Here is an 18174-nt window from a genome sequence, read left to right as displayed (position 1 = left end):
TTTATAATAAATTTCATCACAGTTTCTATTTTCGCATAATAACCTCCCCCTTTATTTATAATAAATAGAAATTTATTCAGAAAACTGTGTTTAACCGTCGCGTAAAGTACAGCGGCAGGATTTGAGCTTGCGTGAAAACGGCCGATATTTCGGTTGGATTTGCTACCACCGTCTGATATCAGTTCATAAATTCCACGTAGCTACGCTTCGTGATTAATAAGCTGATGTGGCAAACATTGACCCGGTTCCGCAATCGTTTGAAACTTTTGCAAATCTCGTAAATCTCGAATAAATAAATTGATAAAAGAGACAGAAACAACCAGTTATCAATAGTCGTCGCGAAATTTCAGAAACGCTATCGACTTTGGAGAAAGCACAGTCAGTTTGTCGGTTAAAAATTAGTTCGACTTTACGCTAATAGTTTTACGGTACTTTCACGTTGATGTACCTATCATACACACCGCATACGATACTCGCCGACTTTATGAGGTGTCATAAATTTTACAATACTGAGTCACTTTCGATCATGAATCACTCGGATACGTTTTTCACCTAAATTACCAAACCGAGATAATCGACCGGAAGTAAAGGAAATGAATACTTTTCTGTGTACGTTTAATGACCGACAACGGTATTTGTTGAACGCTGTTTGACTGATACCGGAATATGCACCTCTGATTGAAATAATTTCTGACAACTGAAAAGATAAACGCTGCCAAATACGCGGCATTGTATTGTTTGTTCAGTCGACAGAGTGAAATTTACTTTCTTCATTATATAGAGAGGAATCACTCGCAGAATGGAATTGTTGTAAACAATTCGTAGAACTTGTTTGTTAAGATTTTGCCAACGCATCGCATAATACGACATACGCTCACGTTGTTTGACAATTTATTCCATGGCCGAAGCCCAATCATAAAGTCGAAGTATACCTGGGTATACAAATTTCCATTTATTCCGGATGGACGATGCGTGTAAAACGATTTGGAGTCAATTTGCAGCCGACTGCCGGTGACAGGCCAGCAACGTTAATTACCAGGAACCAAGCTACCCTATCACGCTGTATTTAACCAGCGAGCTAACGGGTGAAAAGATTCACGTGTAAATATCAAAGTTTTTCGCCTCCACGTCTGACTCGCCAATTTGATAGGTGTCAGGTCGGAACCTTCAAAATTCGGGAATAAATCGTGTTTCGATTGAATTAAAACAGAATTAATTTTTCCTTAACGAGCTCTCTATAAATTATAAATAATATACGTGTAACGGCAAATACTATAAGCCGGTAATTTTGGGATTGTTCAGTCGTTTCTTATACATACATCAGATACATCAGATAAGATGACGATCCGTTTGATTTTTATTTGATAAATATAAATTTTTTTCTCAACGTACAATCTCTCACTGAAACTTATATGGGGGGGGGGGGTATCAGTTTGTTGGTTAAAGGTAAGAATTTATGGAACTCCGTTCAAGTGTTTGAATAATTGTCAGAAATATGCGGTACAGCGAGTCTCCTGTATCCTGTTATACGCGCGATTAGTTTCCTCGTCACGATCTCTCCTCGCGGTAACAAATAACTACATTATCCATCCGTGTAATCTGTACTGTGAATAAAAAGTCTATCGCATGCGACACGCCGATCATGATCCTTAAGCCAACAGTTGTGAATGGAGTACCGCAGGTACTCCGTTTATGTGTTTCCCCAATACGTCAGACTCAAACGTGCGGTACGGTTTTACTACGTTCTTTCGCATCTTCGAAGAATTTACTCGCAAGACTGTCGTAAGTGACGATTGTTGAACCGTACAATTATTATTCTTCCGTTAAACTACCTCATTAATCATTTAAGTTACAGAAGCCACTATAAGCGGCGCCCTTTCTTCTTTTCTTCTTTTCTTTTTTTTCTTTTGTCATTTTTCTTTATGCTCCATGTAAAATCCTGCATTTTTGTGCATTTTCGTGTAGAAAAATATTTAACTTTGAAATGATTAGAATTTTTAAGCATATGCAAAACAGAGACCGGTATTTTCGTGAATATAATTCGTTAGCGGAGGATAATAAACGTATACTAATAACGCATGAAATTCATTGGTTGACAAACAGATATCTTAGACTGGCCATTAATTTTACAAGATTCAATGTGTAGGGGTAGTTTTCACCCTCCATAGGGTTCCATATAGATAGAATTGGGGTTTGCGCCTATTCTTCGACTAAAATCGTACTGCCTCACAATAAATATTCATATAAATCTCATTCAATTTCGATATCAGATTCACATTCAGTCTCGGAAAATATACAGGAAAAGTACAATTGTACTTCCATTACCCAAAAAAAAAAAAAAAAAAAAAAAATCGAATAACCCGATTGTAAGGTTTTTCTTGTAATAACTAGACTTTGACGTATATCTTTCGCAACCCGTTTGAAATGTCGCAACTTTTCACCCTGGTTTGACTGACACGTGTAACGATGATCACGTGATCTACGATGATCACTCGATCGCCGCATGCACACCAATAATCGTTTCGATCGGTGAAAAATGTTCCCGAGAAAGATCGCGCCGATATGCGTGATTCAATTCCGCGTAACAGCCGGTAGTTGACCTCCATTATTGCGGGTCCGCAAATCAATTCGCGATGTTAAAATAGAGTATCACGTGTCGATTCACAGTCGGCGCTTGTACAGAGTAGTTCGGAATTTAGAATCGGTATACGAATTAACGGGTGACGAGTACCCTGCACTTTTTCCTCGTATATATACCTAAGACGACTCGAGGTAGTCAAGCGGAGTTGGCGATAAAAATGGTCAAACCTGTCGAATCTGCTTTCTATGCGGAGTCCAATTCGGCACGTATAATTCACCAATTAGCGAATTTTTAACGGTGTTATAGAAAATTACGCCGGGAATCAGGTTTGACGAAAGTGTGAAAGACCCAATTCTCAGTGACGCAACGCCGACGATTTTGGATGCAGGAAATAAGAAACGCGTTTGGTCGCCTGACGTGCAACGACGACGAGTCAAAGACGGCCAGCTGATCGGCTGGCCATCTGCGTCAGCCGCTCGGACGAATTAATATTGATGAAATAGAACGGTTAATTAGTGCAGCTCACGCTCGGTTTAATATACCTATACATACGAGTATAGCAGCTATCTGTTACCCGCCAAATTTCGGTCGAGAATGTTGCCTTATACCTGCGACTGACGCAAACGTCATGCAGGATTCACGTTTTGCGTACACGTTACGCGTTACGTTGATGGGTTAAGTTTATACGATAATCACGCGATGAGTTCCCTCGTCCGCGACGAAGCCGCTTCGTGATTTTCGTATGAATTAGTCGTCGGTGGGAATTTATGAAAAGCGACCCGGTGAGCTGTTCGATATATCTATCAGGGCGGGCCGATATCGGTAGAAACTAAATCGACTCGTATTCGTCAAATTCGGCAAAATTTTTCTGTTTCAGTCGGCTATCGTTATTCGATGCAGACATTAGTTAGGTCATTAAGCTACGTTGTTCACTGATCATTAGATATTACGGCCCTCGAGGGACCGTTAACCGCCTGATATTTAATTTGAAATTTAATCAATTTCGTTAAATAACACAATTCAAATACCCTCCGTGTAACAGAGCACCAACGTAATTCTTGTCCGAACGTTCAATTTAGCGTAATTTCCTGCATGGAAACAAAATATATATATATATTGATCGTAAAAACGAGTCATCGACGAGCCGAATCATCGCTACAGTTAGACGAACAGTCAGGTCTATTTGTTCGCAACGTCACCGTCGTGACGTCACATCGTCTGTCTCGTTGCGTTTGCATCGCGCGAAGATGATGCTCTTTTCTCTAATTCCGTAACGAAATGCTAATTTACAGGTGAAATACTTTTGCCAAGGTGTAAACGTGAACGAAGGAAAAACACGTTTGAGCACGAGGCATTCGAAAGTTGTAACAATTCCCCGACTACTCTGCTTGCGATACAATTTTTCTTCAATACGTACGGAGAAATGATAGAATTCGCAGAACTAATTGAACTCGTATTCGGAATACGAAGTACGAGTCAACGATTTTGTATGACCAATGTCGAAGGTCCCTGGCAGTTTCCTACCCTTGCAATCGGATCAAAGATCCCGTATGGAAGGGATGATAAATCGAAGTCTCTTCTTCGAACTTTCGCGTTTCCTTTCATCTGATACGCATTTGGAATTACCGCACCAAGTCGTCGCTCAGAATTAATTAAATCTTTTTTCCTTGCGGTTAGAAAATACCCCGCGCATTGGCACGCGTCCAACGAGCCAACCAAGTTTCGTTCGTTCGCTGCAAACATTATTCCGGAATTTGTCACGTGATCGAGTGATGCGATACTTTCTTCAAACTCCACGGAGATGTCATACGGACAAACCACGATGATGGCTTTTCCACGGATCAAAAAGTTCGCGTTACACCGTGTCGAAAAACAGCGTCTTTCGCAACGGAAATCCGCAATGAACTTGCCATTTGAAAAATTAAAATATTCATCTTTCCCAACTGCTACTATACGTACGTGCAACCAACATCCAAACACAAGTCGTACGAATTGATGAACGGCAGGCGGTCCTTCAACAAATCTTACTTTCATTCATACGTCGTATTATATGATCACGCTCAATCAAATTGATCGATTAGATATAATATTGTTTTTATAACATTCCTATACGTCAGAGTTGACGGTGAATTACCATGCGTATTTTTTTTTTCCGAAAGCAAACTGATTAATATTTAAATACCCGATATCTGTAACTCAAACCTTATATCTATACGTTTACTAGGCTCTTAGGAGGATGATTATTTTGTCTAATAGTTCTCGTAAAAAAGTAAAATGATTTTACCGTTAATCCACGTAGCAACTCACGCGGTAACAGTTATCAAAATCATTATACACTAATGATCTATCCGTAGAGGTTATCGATCAAGCTTCATGAGATTGAATTAATTTGAACATTTTTTCATACATTCACTCGTCAAGGTTTCATGTAAAGTAATTTAACTCCAGTAGGCCACACCTCGGTAGAATCGCATAACGGTCTCACGAGATGTAATTCACTCCGAACGTGATATTTTGCTTGAAAAATGAGTTCTAAAAATGTAAAAAAGAAAATATATAAGTATTGTTTAAGGATCGCAGAAAAAGCTCTCAGTTTTCCTCACCAAAATTGATTGTTTAAGTATTGTAAAACATCGGCAAGTTAAAGAGAGTGCTAAAAATGTTGAAAAAAGGTCTTTATTTCGCATGAATAATGGTGCCACGAGGCTCGTTTCCACGACCAAGCTACTCTACGACGAGTTCGAAAAATGTTTCGGGTTAAATTCACCCCCAGCGACGTATTCGAGTTAATTGGACGCAAAATTTTCGTCCAGTTGTAATGCATTAAAATACGAATGAAAAACAAGGAATAATATCTGAACAGCTTTAAAATTCTGTGCTGATATATTTTTACCTTGTTACTCATTATTAGAATTGATTTTGATTTTTGAGAATTTTTTTTCCCCTCCATTTCAGTATCGTTCTGTAACTGAAAGCTTGACGCATTGTCACTTTCACCTGCAAAGGTTGAGCTTGGAATATTCGGTAATATATTTTCCACCCACCTTTTTCGCTATACAAAATGTTTGTTAAAAAAAAACATTTTACAAAAAAAAGGTTAGGGTCGAACAAAGCGGCAGCTCAACATTCACGGTTTTCCTCCATTGGATAGTGAGACGGGTAAGCTTTTGTTTAAATAATTTTACAGGACCCTGTTTACTCACGACAGCTGAAAAAAAATTAAATTTTTTGGTCTTATATGCTAATGATATTTGGCAGGAACTTCGGAGAACTTTTTTTGAAATTTCAGATTTTATTGCATATTAATTTTCAAAAAAACAAGTCAACAGTCGCTCGAAAATTCAATTCAACGACTCTTGAAACTTTCACGGATCGTCGTTGAAAACACATCGTGATTTCTGATAATTAAAAAAGTGCCGCAATCGTTCCTGCGACCCAGTTGTTCAGCAATATTTGAAGATTGAACCGCAGACTTTCATTTCCTTGTCTATTGCACGTGTAAAGGCGCGCCTTTATTTATCTGACACGAATAGCGAAAAGTTACATGAAAAACTTCTGACGCAATATTCTAATTTACTTTACTTTTGTAGACTTTTAATGAACAGGCTGCCGAATCTCGGCGCCATGTATCCTGGTATAATTTTGTTACCATCGCGCGTCTCTTATTCCTTTCCGAAAAGTTCTGCAATTTGTCCTTTCCGCTTCCTCGCAGTTGGCGGCACACGAGATTGCTAATTATTCATTCCGTGTTTTATATCGAGTATAAGAGGGAATTTCTCCGCCTATGGTGAATTATCGTTTGTCGTGAAATGCGTTTTGACCATAATTTGCAATGCTAATTCACGGTATTAAGAACATTAATAACACGTATTCGCATGCAAATGTGACACCTCTTTCAGATGGTGCGGCTTGCGAGTGACATCTCGGTGACGCAAGGATAGGTAAAAAGCTCTTTACACGTTTATGACGTGCAATTAGACCTTGATTAAACACACCGATGGCTGAGTATATTGTCAGATGTATCACAACGCAATATAACCCATGCATTAAGTGATCGTAAATTTTGCAAATTTCCGAATTTTATACACCACCAACATTTCGCGTGTTCTTTGTTTCTGGCTTCGCAGAGTATACAAGGAAGGGGGGATTTTATCGCGTTCCGTAATTTCTGTCTCCGAATTGTAAATTTCTGGTATTACGATGTAAAATTAGTCATAATTGATCGTTACCAAACTTTTGATCAAAATAACTGGATTCAAACAGGGTGTTATAATTGCGATTAGGCAATCGGCCTTGTTATTTAAGTAAGGATAAACTTGGAGGCTGTATTAAAAGGATTTCGCAGCCTTATACATGTTATACAGGTCGGATTATTAACCGTAGGTATTAAGTACGGATTCGGTGATAGAGACGATTCGGAGATAGAGATTTTTCCTCATCCCGTGAACCGTAACATATCGAGTCGCGCACACTTGTACGTGAAAATATGATATTTAAGATTTGAGCAAATACCTTGAGAGACGCCATATCCGATACGGAGCGATGGGTTTGTATAGTTTCAAGCTGATCCAAACACCAGTCGAGTTCTTCTATCGTCTCGACAGCCAATTTCATGTAGGGTTCGTCTGAAAGAATAAACTTGACTTGAACAAAAACATTAAATCTCTCGTTGATTCGACGACGTTACATAAATCCCAACTATGCGGACAAAGGATCCGACTGATACCTTGTAAAGGAAGCTGAAGGCTCGGGGACTGTTTTGTCCCGAACCTTTCACAAGTTTCTACATTAGGACAACAGCTACCTTGCCAAATCCGCCGAAGCTCAGCGCGGGATCTTAATCGCAAAAGAGAGAAAAGGAGAAAGAGAGATAGAGATAGAGATAGAGAGGGAGAGTGACAAAGAAATAATGAAACATTGGAGAAACCAACATGTGGAAAGTTGTTCGCCTCAGTTCTCCAACCACAAACAGCGACCACTGAACAGGATGATAACGCGTTGTAATTTCGGAGAAATTTTACACTGGGTAAGAAAATAAAATAAAAAATAAATACTTTTCGATTTATTCCGGTTGCAGGTTATCTCCGAAGAAGCACGCCCGGATCCAAGGGTGGCGTGATGTAGCACGCGCGTTAAGAAGTAAGCCGATTTTAAGTTTCAACGCGGCCAGTCGTCCGTATAAAGTTCTGGGTAGAAACTGTGGCAATTTGTCCGACGACACAAGGTAAGACAGAATATATGCAGGACGAGACTTGAGGGTGGGGGAGAGGGAGGGGCCAAGTTCCCGGGGGGCGGCGAAAAGAAAATCCTACGGAAATGAAGCTCTCGTACAATTTCAGTCGCAAATTTTGCAGTGTCTACAAAAGTTAGTGGCCTTCGTCACCTTCGTCTAACAACTTTACGACATTCCGACTTTCGCCCCTATTTTTCGTACGCGTATTTCAGAGTCTGATGGAAATACGCTTGCGTTTCAAACTCCCTTTCCGTAGATTCCGACCCGAGCGCAATGAGCTTCGAAATGAAAGGGTGTGTCATATACATATACATACATATATATATGTATATGTATATAACACACATATATATACCTATCAATTTCATTCAACACTTTACCTCCTGGCGCCAGGTTCCGCGGCTGTGGCGTGCTACCGCCCTGAGCCCCGCTACTCCTTCGTGATCTGAAAAATTATACGAGTCTGTCATGATTGGTGGTTTGACGCACGATTCTTACCTAGTTTCTATTTTATTTATTTATTTTTTTTTTTTTTTTGGTGTTGCTTTGATGCGATATAATCTATACACATACAGCAGGATGATTTGAGCGATCAAATTTGTTACCTACTTCTCTGGTTTGAAATATAAAATATTCATTTCTCATTGTTAATCCGTTATTGCTACGAGAAACACATTTTTAGGGATCGACTTCAGCCTGCGTTCGACAGAGAATATAGAATATCCGCGCTTAGCGTTATTGTTTTGAATACAAATTTTTCACTCTATACACTGAGAGAAATTTTCAATTCCGGTTACCGCTCAGTCGTTTACTTTCTTCATTTTTTACTACAATCGAAAAATATAGTTCTAGGTAGGAAGAAATGAAAATTAGTTTTCTAGCCGTCACCGGAAAGTCTAGTATCCGTTACTATTCTTTCTCATTACGATAACTGTTGCTACATTTTCTTGTAACTGTTGCGAAAATTTAATGCTTCTGCAACAATAAATTGACGTTAAAGCCTTGTTTAGCTAAAAAAGCAGAGTAAACCGAACAAACTTATTTTGCGCTGCAATTAGTAAAAAAGGATCGACAATAGAGCAAAATGGTTACGCGTGCCTCGTTTTTCGTAATTCCAACAATATTCAAACAGTTTTATACTGAATTTTTCTAGCTACTAATAGAAATAAAATTTTGCTCAGTGTACTCACTTGTTTGTTGGTACATTCGTGAGGGACAAGAAGTTGTTCCTGACTGAACGCAGCGAGGCAAGAATTTGTGCAAAAGGTGTGACGATGAGATCCTCCCCATGACTGAAAATTATAAACATGATTATTCAATTTCGTGTTCAACGAGTCCAGCCACGATTTGTAACTGTTATCGTGTCGTATAACTTTTGAATTCGATTTGCAAAGCCGCTCCGTCAGCGTATCATGTGTATACATAATATTGTATACATGTTATCTAGATACGATTATAATATATGTGCAAAATGAATCGCAATATAACGCCACAACTCAACAACCGTCTTAACTTTCGGTATAACTTTTGTGCCGGAACTTAGTACGGAGAAGAAACAGATCCGGTAAGCCGGTGAAAGATTTTCTTGAATTATTGTTTCAAAACAACCTTCAAGTGATACGTCTATTGCGCTATACAGTCCTACGTATAAATCCGTTCTTTCAATGTGGAACTCATACAGAAAGACTTTTATCCTACGTTGCGATAACAACTCTTTCCACTCGTATACATTTCTACAGGGGGAAAATCTCCCGTTTATCTAAACCGATGGGAAAAAATAACAATAACAACAACAACAACAACAACAACAACAACAAGAATAATAATAATAATAATAATAATATCAAAAATAAAATCCAGATAGACAGAAATAATATTGAAAACACAAGCCACGATGAAATCTGCAATGAAATTCCAGGGTGAACGGATAGAATTTATTTGATAAAACAAACAATTTGTTGTTTCGAACGTTATTTCGTATGGTTGATGATATTTGCCAAAGGGTATCAAACAACTGTTGGGTACGGTTTGAAACTACGGAGGACAAACATTATTAAAATAATAAAGTTTATTGAAGTGCAGAAAATATAAAACAATTTTCTCTCACCGGCCAATCCAACGGTGAGAGTGGGCGAAAGTTAATATATCAACAATTTCTCTGAACATTGAAAAAGGAGAAGGACGAAAAAAAGGCAAGATGAGAGGAAGAAAGAAACGCAATCATGAAAACGTTGAATTGAAACCGTTGTTTCTTAAAAGACACTTGCGGTGAGAGATTTTCGAGCACGCTGACAATAAGGCTGGCCTCACTATTTTGACCGATTTTTTTTTTTTTTTTTTGTCAGTCGCGTTGTCGGGAGATAAATTTTCCGTTTTCATAACATTTGAATATTGTACTCTCGTATACGAGTAAGCAGCAGGGCGTTGTTTCTAAAAATTCCACAAAGCAATTTGGCAAAATGATACAAGACTTGAAAAAAATTGCCAGACATTGTAATCGATTTATTCAAATCTATCGCATCTATGTTTGCGGCCTTTTCTTCATCTCTTTGGGTAAAAATATTCACAGAATGAAATTCTCAGCCAACAAGCAACAGTCGAGTTTCTTTACATCATTCTGCAATGAGGATGAATCGTGAGATTCCTGCTCTTATTATTATATTCCTGTAATACTCGTCAGCTGTTTCCTCCGGCAATATTGTGTACCACGAACAGCGGCGTTTCCTTCACTCTCGTCCGATAGAGAATTTTGCCAAATTCTTAAACCTACCCACGCCTTTGGCACTAAAAAAAAAAGGATCAAATCCGAGTGTAGCGCGTACAACGAGAATTTGATTAGGTATAAGAGATATTTGGGCCTCTCAGGTTGTTCCGCCGAATTCGCGATCTCCGAAGCCGAATAATTACGGCCTCGATTTATTCAAATGAGATGTCACCCGGTTGAGTCTCGCCTCCGATGCATATCTGTCGATCGAAAGTTGGTCTCAGCGAGAATCAAGTCCGTGATATCGGACATATAAATGAAACCTGCCTGCCATGCGCATTAATATGTTATCGACGTGGGCAGGTACGTGTCTCGCTTTCAGGTGTATAGATATAATTCGACATCACAGATAACCGTTTCGCAGCACCCACTTCTCAAAGTTCAAAGTTCACCAGAATCTCCGTCTCTCCGCGTTATTCTTCACCGTGATATTATGCTCCGATATTATTTACGCTGTGTTGGATCAGACGAATATCCGCCCACTGATGTCTATGAGTTCGCGATCCATCCATCCTCCTACGTGTCTCGAGGTGAACTCTGTCTGCATCTATCCGTTACCCTTAGGTATACCTTATACCCGTCGCGTGGGTGGTATAAAGCGTATTTACAATATGCGATACATGTGCATACCCGTATAAGCGCTCGTAGACATTTTGCGATTTTTAGAATACCGAGATAAAATTCGCGATCTCATTGATCATCTTAAAATACAGAACGTCTTAAGGAGAGAGCGTTCGGAGTGGAACTGCGATCCACCGACGGGCCTTACTCGATAAATCTCGGAAATATTTGACAACGTCTATCAGAGATGTCGAAAAACGATGCAAACCATGGCGAGTTCCATTGTTGGCGTCTCTGGCCGTTAGGCTTTGCGTTTCATGCCCTTCGCAATCACGTCACGTGGCTTTGGTTTCTGCGAGGACGAGTCAAGCGACAAGGTTCAGACCTACCTCTGGTATCGACGGATAGCTACGTTTTTGACGCAGTTCCGATCGACGGTTAATTAATTAATGACGGCGCAAGTTCGCGGTCAATATTCCCACCGACGCACCGGAGCACGAAGCCTCCCTTGATCTCACACCGCCATTGATCTTCCATCTTGTCTAAAGTGCCCGAAGCACTTGGTCTATGTCGATTTCCTGGAATTACCTATGACACAGGGTTCTGGCTCGCGCGGTAGGACAAACAAGGGATCAATCGGGGGAAGCCAATACGGTCCCTACCCTTGACCAATGCGTCATCGGTAGTAACTAAGGTCACTAACAATAAGCTTCTGATCCGGGGTCGCTTGAGAGGCTTCAGGAGATAAGGTTATTTCCGGAAAGTGATTAGACTACTCGGAGGTGATGGGATTGATTTCACTTTCTCCAAGATTCTCATCTCAAACAAGTAACGTGAAACGATGGTAGTTTACCGAAACGTATATATATATAACATTGTGTCAAGCCACGTGCCGCAGCTTCGAGGCTTCCGACTATCCTTCCAGTATGATATTATTATTTTTCTACCACCTAAAAGCGTTTCAAGATCACGGTAAGTCGAGCCAAAGTATGGGGAATAGATGAATCCCGTTTATGTTTGAATTCGAAACGAATAGAGATATTGGAAGTGTTAAGGGGGTGCCATGGCGATTTCGACGTTGACGCATTTACCTCCAAACGTCGAAGTGCACGTATCTCGAACAGGAAATAAGGCTTAACAGCTCTATTCCTTACGCAATTCTGAACAACAACACTCCAACTCATTTTCATTTCACGCAGAATTAAAGAAATGGTATGAATTCTACGAATTTACTACTGCGATTTTGTAGAATCAGTGCCATTTCTTTATTTCTATGTCGAATAAAAATTCATTGAGGTTATTTTGTTCAGGGGCTGTCGAGCCCTTTTTCGCGTTTAAAACACGTGGATTTTCATACATATTTGGAGATACATACGACAACGTCGAAGTCGACTAGGCCACACCCTTAATGCCTGTTCAAACGTGAATGGCTACCTGATTTAAACTTTACGTGGAAATTCTACGTTGTGTTTTGATACGCATTAAAATAATCGGGCAGCAACAACAGCAGATACGTAGGTGTACGGGAGAAACAGGTAAATATATAAATATATAAATATATATATATATATAACCAAATCTCACTGACGTATTCATACGTAAGAACATCATCTTGCTACCGAGACAGTGAATTAAGCAATTAAGTTAATTGCGTAGAATTACGGATTAGAGTCTTTGCAAATTTGCTTGGTAACGAGCATGTCGTATTCACGGGATCTTATGTCGATAATATTTGAATGTCGTGCGTCAGGTAGAAATGAAAATCAGTCTTGACAGAAATGAGCTTTGGAACCGGACGTGAATAATAGTAAGATTTTACAAACTAATTTACGTGTATAAAACTGACTGATTTTTTCATTCCGATAATCGGGATTTAATATTTTCGCGTAACTGAAACATGTGTTGCGTAATAACGCCAAGAGGTTGACTTTCTTCGACGTTTCTGCCGCTGATTCGGGAGAGCAGGGTTAACGAACGACTCTAGATTCGAGTCTAACAGCCACTGCGGAGAGAACCTCTTCCGGCGTCCTGCAGGCGACAAGTGGTTTGTATAATGGTTGTTTTTCGCGATCAATATGATGCCCTGTGCCAGGGTCAGAGTGTGACTTGACTACAAGCTCCTCAACTGGGTCATCCGGTATCTCACCCTCGGATATCTGCATTTTTCTACTATAATTACTCCGCGCTTTATGCAAGTTCAGGCGATCGAAGTAAACTCGGGATTACATGGATCCGGCGTAAATTAATTATACCAAGGTGCATGGAAAGGCTATTTTTGATCGTTCGCAGTGCCCGCATGAAAAGCATTGAGCATTCGCAATTATTCACCCGAATTTCAAGTCTAAGGATCGGAGTCCGTTACCTTGAGTGGAGGTATTTTGAACTTGTGATACACAATACTGAAATTGTTTTTCAGATTCATTATTCAACCTCGCACCACGAACAAAGTTCATCGCTCGAGTGCAACCTCGTTCTTTTATAGACTCATCGATGTATCGATTTGAACTCAGCACGTTCAATCGATGCTTGAAAAGTAGGGTATCTTGACTTGGAATTTTGCACAACTGCGAGTTATTTCCGTGAAACTATGAGGGCAGCAATTCATCGTTATTTATTTGTTTGGTACGCTCAAAGAGAATTAATTTTCATATGAAGAAAAAAGAATATTCAGTTTTTCCAACCGTAATGAAACGTGAATACACCGCCTGTCAGATTTGTTGTAGTCTCGTACCGTAAAAAGAAATCGTTTCGTATCTGCGTCGAGTTACGTCACGTCGTCAAGGAAGTGAGTCAATTTTCCACGTTCATTAAAAATTTCCAAAACTGAGAATTAGTCGTCCAATTTTGGCGTGGCGATATTAGGATTCACTATTTTCCGCTACCTACCGGGAACTTTGATGCGGTACGAATTCTTGTCACGTTTCCAGCTCGACTGGCCGCGAAAATTTGAAGTCATTGTTCTGAATACAAGCGTGTGTTGTACGCGACGTGCAAATCTGCTGTTACATAAGAGCGGATCGTTGAAAGAATCGCAACAAACTAAATGACAAGAATAATGATACGGAAGATGGTGAAAAATTCCCGTAAACCTTTTCAATTAATCAAAGGTTCGCTCGTCGTGATTTCTCATGTTTCAAACGCTTCAAAGCACGTTCGTTTTACGTATTGTGTATTTTTCGCGCACTTGTCGCGATTACCGTGAGCCGACAGCGAGCACTCGTTACGAAGCTTCAAATTCGCGCGGCTTAAGCTAACAGAACTCGAGCAATGAAATTCAGTTAGCGAGAAGTTGTAATTCCCTAGAAAGGTAGGTATTCACCCTCCCGCGCGTAGGTAAGTTTGAGTTGTTGGAAGTTGTTGCTGCGGAGCGGCGAAGGTTCATGATGAAAATCATGATTCGGCAGTCGAAGGCAAGCAGCATTGGAAAAAGTCTACGGAATTAACGAACGAATCGCGGCCTCAGCACGAAGTTCCGATCTTCAAAAGTCCGAATCAGGCCTTCCGTACATGCGATGGGTCGATATTTGCAGAAGAAACGAGTATCGAACACGATCGTGCGATCGAATCAATAAACTCAATCGTCTCACTCAGGCGTTCGCTAAATACTTTGAATTCTTTGGACAAAGGAACGAGGCGTCGATTTCCAGCTCTGCGTATCTAGATGGCCAATTAAATGCCTCGGATCAGCTCGTTGGTTTCGCTTGTTATTCCGTTGAATGACCGCGGTGAAACGGGCAGAACTGAATGGAACCAAATTCGGACGACCGCTATACGATTTCCGATTCGCATTGTAACTCTGCCAGCCTCACCGTCTGCAAAACTTTTGCGAAGCGTTAACCGACGGCGAACTTCGACGCAATTCACATCCGTTTGTTTCCCTTGCAAATACGGTGGGCATGAACGCGGGTAAGTTGTTAGCGGGACTTTCACGCCCGATGAGATCCCCGGAAAAGCTGTAATTCAGCTGCTTGTGGGTAGAAGGGGATAAAAATTTGCGAACACCCCAGCATCTCGCGTTTCACTCATCGTAACGCGGGGGCGTGTAATGCAGGGTAATAGAAAATTTCTCCCAGTTTTGTTTCCTGATGTAGAAACGTAGTTGGAATCCACCTACGTGAAGATGATGAGGAATGAAGAAAATAAAGAAAAAAAAAAGAAAAGAGAATGAACCCTTACACAGCACTCTCGATAAAATTCAATTCATCTGCTTTCACTTCGCCGGTATATTATACAGATGTATTTTTCTTTGACTGCGAGTTGTCGAGATTTCGACAGCGACACTGTAAAATGAGAACTTACTTTGCGAGGTTAGAGAGCAGCAGCATCTCGATATCTCGTGAATTGTCGAGGCCTATATTTAGAAAAACGTGGTTGTCTTCATTGAGGGTCGAAATTTCCGTTGTAAATTAACTTTCCGGAGGGTAAGAACATGGACCTGAATTTCCCTGTTTTTCCACTCTCAGTATCAAGTCCTTTCATCTGTTTTTCCTCTTCCTCGTTATTTGACGCGAAATTTCGACGAGGCAAAATACCAGCTCGTTTCAACGTAGTAGGTACTAATGGCGCAGGAATGAATTATACATGATGTGGAATTAATATTTCCTTCTCCCGTATATTTATTCTTCTGAATGTGTGAGAGATTCAGCCCATATAGAACGTTATGAAACGTGATTCCGTGACGTCGAACACGGCCGTCACATTACGTGGTGCGTGAATAACCCGAACGATCTTCTTAGTACCGACGTACGGTTTCACTTCAAAGGCCACGTATCCCATGGCGTAGGTTATAAACACTATTTAATTCGACCTTAACGGCGCTCCTTTTCCATATTTCTTCGATACCGGAGAGAAAAGCTGAAATTATCTTTCACTACCTATAAATAACAACACTTTGTATCACCGGAATCACGCAGTCGAACGAATACTTGTAACGTAATATGTTTTTTTTTTTTTTCACTCTTGTAAAACGAGAATCAAAGTAAACTCCAACAACATTTATTGCATCGTTGCAATTTCCGACGCACAAAACTATGCGAGATTGAAATACAATTATCTTATACTTGATCTCGTGCCCGCGGCGCAGGCAGGTTGGTTTCCTTTTTTATCTTTTCTACACTTTTCGACCCGATTGTTTTCGTAATGCTTATATTTTCGGATCAAACGGATGCTCCGCACGGAGACTCAATTACTTTCCGCGATATTTCACGTCACGTCACAACGTTCGGATCCTGCAGCTGATATCCGATATTCTCCAACGGGAAAGTGGGGACTTTCTTTTTCAGAAAGATTGCCTCGGTGGTTTAATATCCTGAGACCCAATTTGTAATCGCAGTTTCATAACTTCTGAAGCTTCGGGAATGACTACACGTCTCTCTGAAAATGGACTACCGCGATAACGCCCAAGATTATTTGGTTGCCGACCCCATGACGCGCGGTGAATTTTGTAGCAAGCAAAGAAAGCATTTCACGTGGGTACGACGACGAAGTTCAAAGCGTAAGAGATTGGTTCTCCTGGCGGAAAAGATTAATAGTCGGATCCAATAGATTTCAAATGAAAATCACGAGGAGAATAAAAGAGGCGATTTTACTGAAAAGTGCAGGAGAAGCAGGATACTTCAGGTTTCGTCGCTCAATATGCTTCGTAAAATGCAGAATTCACTTTAGAATTAGTAAGAACCAAAGTATGCGGAGTAAAATTTATTCTACATTTATAGTAAAAAACGTAGTTGACATGGTTATTTTTTTACCAAAAACCTTCACGTGTCCCTTTCATTCCACAGTTTTGAGTAAAATCTGCTCCTTATCTTCTCCCCGTGAAGGAGGAAGGTCAATAATTAGCCACAAATAAATCGTCTCCAAAATTTGCAGTGCTAAGGTATCATACCCAGGATTACACAGTCGACTCGAATCTGCTGTTTCGAGTTGAACAAAGTTCACATGGTTCATTTTGCATTATCGAAAATTCGTATAAGATTGTATTGCCTGAATATACAACGTTGGATAATCATGTGGTCGTAACGAAATAAACCTTCAATCACATAAAATTGAATGATACAAATTAAATAAATCACTGAGGAGAAAAGTGTGTACTAAAAATTTGAATGTGGTACAGCAGCAGATGCATTTGTCGTCGCAGCATGACGAGCAATCTCGAAATAATCGTCGTACTGCAACGGCAATTTCATCCCTTGCTTCGGCACACACACGTATGTTTATTATACCTACCCATATACTCTTTTCTTCGCGAATAATTAAGACTGGAATGAATTTCATCGGTGCAAATTGAATCAATGACAGCGGAGTGAAAGACGACGTAGTTCAGCCACAGACGTGTAGGTACGTCACAGGTATTGTAGTAAAAGAAGTAAAAGGGTAAGAGAGTAAAATAGAGAGAGAGAGAGAGAGAGAGAGAGAGAGAGAGAGAGAGAGGGAGGCGATAACATACGAGGCTGCAGGTATGGGTAACGCCGGTAAAGAAAAGTCATGAGCACTTACAAATCCCGCTTCGACTGCGCGGCAAAGCACTGTTCCCAGAAAAGTGCCCTGCGGGGCGGGCGAACTCGAAGGGCTGACGTTGAGAGGGTTCTGGGCAAGCCGCCCCCGCCGCTGGCTCCGGCCCCCAACGAAGGGGAGCTCATTCCGGCTCCGCACCTCTTCAGACCCCCGGCCGCGGTGGCGAGCTCCGAGAAGCCTCCCGCCCCCCTTTCGCCCCTTCCTCCGTCCCCGTCCTCCCCGTCGCTGCATCCAGACATCGCTTCCGCGAAAGTCCTATCAAAGGACGTGCTTCTCTGCCATCATTTTTTCAGCGTCTTTTTACTTTCCTCTTCTCGTTGCGGCATTCGTTTCTTTCTTTTTTCTCTCCTTGTAGCCTGTTTTTCCCGCCCTCTCACTCTCGAGGGCCCTTTTTTCCAATTATTATCACGGCTTTGAATGTTTGACACTGGTTACCGCAGTTCTTCTTATTCTTCTTCTTCCTCCCCTTCTTGATTTTATTCTTATTCTTCTTCAACGACGCGGTATCGCGAGAGGAGAAGA

General features: G+C 40.7%; 1 protein-coding gene across 15 annotated transcripts in view; it reads right to left on the bottom strand.

Moving 5' to 3' along the window:
* The window catches only part of dnc (phosphodiesterase dunce), a 216572-nt gene that overhangs the window by 47644 nt on the left and 150754 nt on the right, over positions 1–18174 (bottom strand). For 14 of the 15 annotated variants that reach the window (XM_069135689.1, XM_046623671.2, XM_046623672.2 and 11 more), the window contains 3 exons: positions 9005–9106; positions 8195–8259; positions 7094–7206 (listed from right to left, as the gene is read on the bottom strand). In XM_069135689.1, coding sequence (XP_068991790.1) covers positions 7094–7206; positions 8195–8259; positions 9005–9106 — 280 coding nt within the window. Of the gene's footprint in view, positions 1–7093; positions 7207–8194; positions 8260–9004; positions 9107–17634; positions 17877–18174 lie in introns of those variants that run through there. The other variant, XM_046623677.2, reaches the window with a different exon arrangement.

Source organism: Neodiprion pinetum, chromosome 4 (assembly GCF_021155775.2).
Source record: "Neodiprion pinetum isolate iyNeoPine1 chromosome 4, iyNeoPine1.2, whole genome shotgun sequence".
NCBI lineage: Eukaryota > Metazoa > Arthropoda > Insecta > Hymenoptera > Diprionidae > Neodiprion > Neodiprion pinetum.
This window is presented reverse-complemented; position numbering and strand designations above follow the sequence as displayed.